Source organism: Motacilla alba, chromosome 20, assembly GCF_015832195.1.
Source record: "Motacilla alba alba isolate MOTALB_02 chromosome 20, Motacilla_alba_V1.0_pri, whole genome shotgun sequence".
Lineage (NCBI taxonomy): Eukaryota > Metazoa > Chordata > Aves > Passeriformes > Motacillidae > Motacilla > Motacilla alba.
In genome coordinates, this window is record NC_052035.1 from 7,182,352 (window position 1) to 7,190,787 (window position 8,436).

General features: G+C 50.8%; 1 protein-coding gene across 3 annotated transcripts; it reads left to right on the forward strand.

Annotated features, from left to right (window-relative positions):
• Positions 1-59: 59 nt before the first annotated feature.
• Positions 60-5,571, forward strand: SLC35C2 (solute carrier family 35 member C2). Of its 3 annotated transcripts, none has more exons than XM_038158878.1 (9): positions 60-335; positions 412-562; positions 2,167-2,230; positions 2,450-2,522; positions 2,678-2,846; positions 3,133-3,216; positions 3,545-3,609; positions 4,415-4,544; positions 4,689-5,571. In XM_038158878.1, exons 1-9 carry the CDS (start codon positions 219-221, stop codon positions 4,808-4,810), a joined length of 975 nt encoding a protein of 324 aa, XP_038014806.1. In that variant the 5' UTR covers positions 60-218; the 3' UTR covers positions 4,811-5,571. The 3 variants fall into 3 exon arrangements, with proteins under 3 accessions (XP_038014806.1, XP_038014804.1, XP_038014805.1); XM_038158876.1 differs by having other exon boundaries at positions 63-335; positions 3,545-3,720; XM_038158877.1 differs by lacking the exon at positions 3,133-3,216 and having other exon boundaries at positions 67-335; positions 3,545-3,720.
• Positions 5,572-8,436: the final 2,865 nt, after the last annotated feature.

Sequence of the window (8,436 nt, forward strand, 5' to 3'; positions counted from 1 at the left end):
CGCGCGGAGCGTCACCGCTGCGCGCCCGCCCCGCTCCGCCGCCGTCGCTCGTTCCCCGCCCCGCCGGCAACGTCACCGGCGGCCCCGCTTCCCCCGCCGCCGCGGCCCGCTCAGCATCGCGGCCCCCCGCCCTGCCCTGCCGCGGCCCCGTCCCCGCATCCCCCCGTGCCCATCCCCGGTCCCTCCGGCTCCTCGCTCCCCGGCGCGCTGCCGGGCGCATGGCGGCGGGGGCGGGCGGCGCGGCCCTGGGGCGGGCGGCGCTGGCGGCGCCGCTGGTGCTGCTCTACTACGGCTTCTCCATCGGCATCACCTTCTACAACAAGTGGCTGATGAAGGTGCGGGGTGGCGGGGCGGTGCGGGGCGGCGGCGGCGGGAGGGCGGCGGCGGTGACAGCGGCTGTCGGTCCCGCAGAGCTTCCCGTTCCCGCTGCTGGTCACGCTGCTGCACCTGCTGCTCATCTTCGCTCTCGCGGCGCTCGCCCGCGCCCTGGCGCGCTGCCGCTCCGGGCGGCCGCGGGCAGCGCTGTCCTGGGCCGACTGCCTCCGCCGGGCCGCCCCCGCAGGTACGGCCGGGCACGGGAGAGGGGCGGCGGAGCGGGAGCGGGCCGCAGGTGTGGGGCACAACAATATATGAAAGACATTAAGGTGTTGGAGAGCATCCAAAAGAGAGCCACGAGGATGGTGATGGGAGTGGAGGGGAAGCCTTGTGAGGAGCGGCTGAGGTCACTTGGTGTGTGAGACTTAGGGGAGACCTCGTTGTGGTCTTCAGCATCCTCACGAGAGGATTCAGAGGGGCAGACACTGATCTCTTCACTCTCATAACCAGTGACAGGATCCAAGAAAACATGAAGCTGAATCAGAGGAGGTTTAGGTTGGACATTAGGAAAAGGTTTTCACCCAGAGGGTGGTTGAGCACTAGAACAGGCTCCCCAGGGGGGTGGTCATGGCACCAAGACTGGCAGGGTCCAAGAAGTATTTGGACAACACTCTCAGGCACAGGGTGGGATTCTTGGGGTGTCCTGTGCAGGGCCAGGAGTTGGACTCAATGATCCTGGTGTGTCCTTCCAACTCAGCATATTCTGTGACTGTGAGAATGCTCAGAGGTGCCTGTGGCACTCTGGCTGCTTCCAGAGCCCTTTGCCTGGTGTGGTCGGGCCAATCCCCTGGGATAGGGTGAGCTGGGGGGTCCAGCTGTTGCTCTGGCCCCCGTGTTTCCCTGCCAGGTGTAGATGCTACCTAAAGCTTCAGCCTGAGACATGCCACCTTCATTGCTCATTACAAAGAGAATGAGAATAGGGAGAGGCCACACAGAATGAATCTTTCTGAAGGAGTCACTGGCACAGAGAACCTTCTGCAGTGCCTTGATAAGTTGTGTCTGCAAGTAACATTTTCTCTTCAGCGCTGGGATCAAGCCATGGGTTGCATCTTTCTCAGGGTGGAGCTTGGTAGAGAATTCATCATTCATGGCACACAGAACTATCTGAGACCAAGGAGTGAAGCTCCTACTTGGAGCACAAAACTGTAACTACTTCTGCAGTTCTTTGGCTGTGTGTTGTATTGGCTCCCACAGAACAGCATCTGGTCTGTGATCTCTGGCAGGGTTTGCAGTACTTTACATAACATGCCCCATGGTTTCTTGAAAAAAGCTTTCTCCACATCTGCAGCAATTTTACCTTTCAACATGGCCTGCCCTTGGATCAGTAACACTGTTTCCTGTGGTGGGAAACTTAGATAGAAGGGAGAATAGACTGTACCAAAAGCTGCATCAGGGTTAAGGCTGTGTGCAGATAATTGTTGCTTTTTCAGGCTTCTTGCAGTGGCCCTCAGACTTACAAGTTATCAAGTTCTGATACACTCAAGAAAGACTTTATGCAAATTTGCAATCACTTTCAGTCACAGGGAGGGCAAGAGTTATTTCTGGCTTTTTTGTAATGCATGTTGAGTGAGTACAATGCTGAGCCCAACTTGAGTCACAGGGAACAGGACAGAAACATGAAGAGCTGAGACTATCTGAGTTACATTGGTTCTGAAGAAGTAACTTGAGCAAAGCTTATTTTTTCCCCTGGGTCTGCTCTGCTATCTGTGGCCATGAAGCAGGGTTTTGTGGTGGGCTTGTTTCATGTCACAGAGGATGGTTAACTTCAAGACTTTTTCATTGATCCTTTAGCTCTGTCAACTTCCTTGGATATTGGGCTGAGTAACTGGAGCTTCCTGTATGTCACTGTCTCCCTGTGAGTACAAACACCACGTTCCCTGGGAGTCTCTGGTGGGGTTTGGAGAGTGCTTTGCCAGGGTCTGTTTCTTGGACAGCTGTTTGGTTAGTGGGGTCAGCATGCAGGGTCTGTGATAGCTTGCTGGTAGCAGTGTAGAAATGGGTGACGGTTCCTAATAGTACTTTGTTGGGAAGAACTACACTGAAGGAGTCTGACAGTGTATTTTGATCCTTACAGCTACACAATGACCAAATCCTCTGCCATTCTCTTCATCCTGCTTTTTTCACTGCTCTTCAAGCTGGAGGAAATGGTAAGAGTCCCACACAATGCTTTAGGGAGGGAGGTCAGACCCAGGGAAATAGACAGTGCATGTACAAGAAGCAGGTAAGCAGAGGAATGCTGCAGTTCTGTGGGTGAATCTGAAAGGAAGGAGGTGCCTGTCTCTGTTGTGCTTGCTCTCCTCAGAGGGTGACGTTGCTGCTGGTGGTTCTGCTCATTGCTGGAGGACTCTTCATGTTCACCTACAAGTCCACGCAGTTCAATGCACAGGGGTTTGTGCTGGTGCTCTGTGCCTCTTTCCTGGGGGGCATTCGCTGGACTCTCACACAGATACTGATGCAGAAGGCTGAACTGGGTATGTGGGGTGCCAGGAGGGGGTGGTGGTGCTGGTGACAGGGAGGGGAATAAGGAGAGGTGATAGTCCTTGCTGCAGAAACAAAACATCTCATGGAAGGTGTTTGAAACCTTGGGCATGGACTGTCTGTTGGTGGGTAATGAAGGTGGCTGGGTGTCTGCAGCAGCACAGGTGTGGGTGTCACAAATAAGGTGTATGTCTAGGAATGGTGCTAATAAAGGCTCTGGGACCTGTGTTATTCCCTGGCTTGTTGCTGCCTGCTCTGTTATTGATTCTCCTCTTTCAGGGCTCCAGAATCCCATTGATATCATGTTTCACCTGCAGCCGCTCATGTTCCTGGGGCTCTTCCCACTCTTTGCGGTGTTTGAGGGTGCGTGAGTTAATTAGAGAAAGCAGGGATAGCTTTATAGAGTGGTTGGGAGATTGCTTAGCAGTTGTTGTTCAAGATAATTCACTTAGATAAGTGAACAACTATCAACTCTGCAAAGCAGTTTGAGACCTGGATTTGTCTTATGCTGGCAGAACGTTAAAGAGTGCATAGAGGTAGCAGCCTGCCACACTTGTGGAAGTAAGGGCTGTGAAGAACTGGCTCCACATCCTCCTCATACTGGAATGTGAGCAGCCCACCCATTCAGTCTTATTAAGAGGAATCCTGGGAGCTGGGAATGGTATTCTGCTACTCACTGTCTTGTTCCTAGGCCTTCCTTTGTCCATATCAGAGAAGCTCTTCCGTTTCCATGAAGCAGGAATGCTGTTCTCTCTGGTAGGGAAGCTGTTCTTGGGTGGAATTCTTGCCTTTGGTCTAGGCTTTTCTGAGTTCCTCTTGGTTTCCAGAACATCTAGCCTCACCCTTTCCATTGCTGGCATTTTTAAGGTAAGGCATGGTTCCTCTGCTAATACTAGAAGGCAAGTACTGAGTCATCCCTATTGGGCTTTATGTGGAGGGAGCTTGCTTACATCCTTAGAAATTACTGCTTGTTACTTTGTTCTCCTTGCACAGGAGCTTGATGCTTTCCCTTGCAGTCTCTGCAGTGAAGTCTCTTGGTCCCTGACAGCAAAGGGCCAGAGACTAGTGGCTGTTCTATAAAAAATACCATTAATGATCAAAGTTTGTTGAAATGTGGGCTAGACTAAAATCCATTGACCTCATGAGCAGCAGATGGTGTGGAAGAGAGGAGGGATAAGAAGGGCAAGCTCTTGCATCAGACCTGCATATGACCAAACCACTGGTTTGAGCTATCTCTGTAACCTGGCTTGGCACATCCTCCCCGGAGGAGTGCAGCACACAGACTTTGAGCTGAACTGTGACATATGAAATCTCTCTGATCCAGAAGTTGCAAGATTCCTCTGTAACTGAGCTATGCAGTCAGATGACTTAAAATCCCACATTCTGGTTTGACAGGTTGTTTGTTTCTAGAAACCGTTTTTAGAACTCTGCGTGCATGAAAGAATGTGCTGATAGAAATTGAGCAGCCTGACATCTTGATCTAGGCTTCAGCTGAAAAATGTATCATGCATATCTCCTCAGGTCCTGCCCTGCCACTTGTCATGTTTTTTTGTTTCCACAGGAAATCTGCATTTTATTCCTGGCCACACATTTACTGGGAGACCGCCTGAGTCTCTTGAACTGGCTGGGCTTTGCTGTTTGCCTGTTAGGAATCTCCCTCCACGTTGTTCTCAAAGCCATGAATTCCAAAGGTGATTGTTTTAAATCCCTTTCTCTCTCTCTGTAGGCTTTCTCATTGCTTCGCTAGCAGCTGTGTCTGGTTCCAGCTCCTTGACAGCACCATGCTTGGTGGGAACTCCAGCAAGTTTGTCACTAAATGGGCTGTCTGCATGCAGGTGACAAAGCACTGGAGCCACACAAAGAGGCCAGCTCTGACCCTGACCTGCAGCTGCTGCTGCGCCACCCCGAACAGTGTGAGGAAGAGGAGGAGGTTGTTGAAACCCCACAACAGCACTGACTGAACATGAAGCACAAAGCCACCTGCTCTGTTCTTACCAAACCTGCCTGACAGCTCTCCAGGAGGAAGGTCCAAAAGTTTCTGTGACCACCCAAAGTAGAGCCAGGGCCCGGTGAGGGAATTCTGCTGTTTAGCTGCAGTGTGGATCTGTAGATGCTGCACAAGAAAAGGCAATATCCCTTTCACAGGAACTTGGAAGACAAGCCCGGGTTCAGTGGGTGTAGAGTGGCAAGGTGAGACAGGGAAAAGCTGTACAAAGTCCATTAGGGGATCCTGAAGGCTGTTTACTGAGAATGTAGAATGAACATGGACGTGTCTGGACTGCAGGCTGAGTGGTTCAGGGATCATTTTACTGCTGTTTAGGTTTTGAGTTCAAAGGAGAAGGTAGATACACCTTCCCCCTTTTTTTATGTTTCTGCAAATTAGGAACTCCCATCCTGCTGGGATCACATGACTGAATGAATCCCTAGAGCTGTCCCAGCAAGAAGGACCTTTTGTGCCTGGGGACCTCCATGTTCTGTGTGCATAGTAAGGAGAGAATTAAATGCTGGTATTTGGGACCAGTTGAAAATGATAAACATTTCCAGATTATGTTGGTTGGAGGGAAGACAGGGATGCAAGAGTACTTCTGGTGCTACAGGCCAGGAGGAGAATGAGCAGTGTCACAGGAGATCTAACTTGAGCAATAAGCCTATCAGAAAGTATGTGGGGTTTTGAGGGGGATGTTTTTTGTTTTTTAAATAAACTCTTTTTCTGATTTGCTTCTGTCTGTACATTCTGTACCTATGCTTCATCAAGCAGAGGTCATTTGTCTTCTCAGCTCCTTTCTTTTTAGTCCTCCACTGACCTTGCTACTGCACGCTCATAAGGCCTGGCACACAAAACATTTGCCCAGCTGTCATTGATCTCTAGAATTAGGGAGATGTTCTGCAGCCTCTCATATTTATGCCAGCCAAGAGAACTTACTGACTGCTCTGCCTTAATGCACCTATCCTAAGAAGACTTTTAGTATTGTGGCTTTTTGTAAGACTCTTATCTCCTTGCCCCATTTGATTGGATCAGGTAGTGCTGCAGTCCAGGAAGGGGGAATAGCAGGATTTAAGATGTCATTTTAGTTGCTGCTAAGCCTGAAGTGGTGTTGGGCAGGTGGCTGGTTTTTTTGCATGGCAGAATTTCCACATCTTTCAAAGTTTTGTTCAGTGCTAGTTTTTGTAGTTTTTAGAGTAGAAATAACTTGACAGAGTTTCCCAAAGGGATAACAGTACAGTCTTTTTCCTGGCAGGAGCTGGGTATTGAAGTGAACTTCTCATATTCTGTTTGAGAGCCTGAGCCATTTTGGCTAAACAGTCCTTTTGTTGATCTTGCTTCTTAGCTTTCAGATATTAAGTCTTTCTTGATGACTTTAATGAAGAGCATATCCTGTAAAAAACTGAAGAAAACTTCAGTTATTAGTGATCATCTTTGATCATGTTCTGGTAACTGGCTTCATAGCAGACAGCAGGTGGTGCAGCTTCCTCAGTAAAGCTGCTGAACCAGCACGTCCACACTAGGCTGGCAGACCGAGGGGTTCTGTGCATCAAGTAGAATGTCTGGAGCTGAGAATGACTTGGTCTGGCCCCAGCTGTACTTTCCAGTAACCGGGATTTGGGATGCTTCCAGCAGGATTCACCCTGTTTGCCCTGCCAATAGCTGGGAGCTCCACGCCCCAAATACTCTGTGCTTGATGTGACCAGTGGCACTTGCTGCACATGAACTGTGTTCAACAGTGTCACAGCTGCTCCTCCATGTCACTTTCCACTCTCCTACAACTGAACCTTGGGAATCCTTCTGCTGTGTAACTCCCAGACTGAGATTTCATGTCCCTGTAAATCCAAGGTAAAGGCAATTTCATTCTCAGGCCAGAATTTGCACCAGATATGGTGCTTGAAGATGAAATCCAATTGTGCTTGTGACCTGTAGAACCATGTAGTCTGTTCCTTCCAGCCTTGTTTCCTTTTTAAGACAGAGGTGATGCCCTTGAACTCCAGCTCTGTCTTGGAGCTCCTGGAACATGGCAGAGTTGTGGGCAAGCTTGGGTGGGCTGGGGTGGGACTGTGCTGGTGTAGGGCAGTGCAGCAGTGTTAAAGCAGCACCACAGCTCCTGCTGAACACTGTCCATCGTGCTTGAATGGGCACTAATGTTTAATGAAAGGAGAAGGAACCTTTGCCCATCCTCTCATATAAGGAAAAATCCTACTGTGCATTGAAAATGCTGGAAATGGAACAAGACACAAGGATGAAGGACTTGAGGAGGGAGCCAGGAGTGCTTCAGCAATGGCACAAAATAAATGAGAATGCACAATCCTGTAGTGAGTGTTGAAGTACAGACTGTAGGCATGGAGAATATTGGAGATTGGAGTCTACTGAGGAAGGAGGATGGAGGTATGGACAGGATGATATTGGAAGCTGGGAGTACCAGTAGATCCTGTTTGCCTCTGGCAATAGCCCTGGGTGGCTTTGCAGTGCCTTGGCCAAGGGTAGTCAAGGCCTCTTGGTGCTGCTGAAGCTGTTTGAGGCTTGGATTCAGGCTTGGGATGGGAAAGCCTGGGAGCACCCAGCCGTGTGTGCAGGTGCAGAGCTTTGTCTCCTGCCTTAGGAGGTCTCTTGGTGTGCGGCCCCTGTGGCTGGCTGAGAGGACTGGTGCAGCTCTCTGCTTGTGCAGACCATTTTCTGACAAGCCTCAAGCCAGGGGCCACTTTAGGGGACAGGGGAAGTAGCTTTCAGTGCAGACAAACATGGTGTGGCCCAGTTTGGCTCTGCCCCTTCCTCAGAGGAAGTGTGTGAAGGCTGAATGTCCTGGAAGCGCTCTGGAGCAGGGCAGTGCCAGGGACACGAGTGCTGCAGCAGCACAGGAGGATGAGCCCTTCTGCTGGGGAGGGCTCAGGGCTGTGTTTGTGCTGCCCAGGCTCCCCTGTCTGTGCCAGCCCCTCACCACCACAGCCACCCTGGCAAGGGAGGGCTGCCATTGAATATTGATGGTGTTTGAACTCATTAAGCAGCGGAAGCAAAGCTGAATGAGTCTCAGAAGTGCTGCACTCCTTCCTCAAACTCTGTTCCTGCCTGTAAGACCAGGTGTTTACATGTGTGATGATTCCGCCTCCCCACACATCCCCCTGGGAGACCTCTTTATTTGAAGAACAGATGCTTGGCTTCCTGCTAAAATTTCAATACCGTAAACATCCTGAGGGCAAGGAGAAAGTGTCCCTGCAGACCCCCCTGCACTCCTCTGGTCCTCTGCCCAGCAAACAAGGCATGTAACAGCAGTGGGCTTGCTGTGGGGAAGCAAGCCCGTCTCCAAAACACACAGGAGTAGCAAGGCAGAGCAGCACCATGGGGCCTGGTGCCAGCAGTAGGGATGCCTCAGGATGTGCTTCGTTTCTCATTTCAGCTGAACATCTCTGTAGGATTAATTACATGGTTTGTGGTTGGTGCCTTGTGAGGTGGGGAAGGGGGAGCGCAGGGTGTAGATGGGAGGAATGCTGGTTACTGCCAGCCTGGGGCTTTAAAGTGCTCACATTCTTCTGCAGTCTCTGCAGTGGTAAATACTTACCTCTGACTCTGATACCCCTGCTGCTGCACTGAGGCTC

Coding starts and splice junctions, on each gene's coding strand:
- SLC35C2 (XM_038158876.1), top strand. CDS start 219: ATGGCGGCGGGGGCGGGCGGCGCGGCCCTGGGGCGGGCGGCGCTGGCG. Junction 2,847..3,132: donor GATGCAGAAGGCTGAACTGG/GTATGTGGGGTG, acceptor CTCCTCTTTCAG/GGCTCCAGAATCCCATTGAT. Junction 3,217..3,544: donor ACTCTTTGCGGTGTTTGAGG/GTGCGTGAGTTA, acceptor TCTTGTTCCTAG/GCCTTCCTTTGTCCATATCA.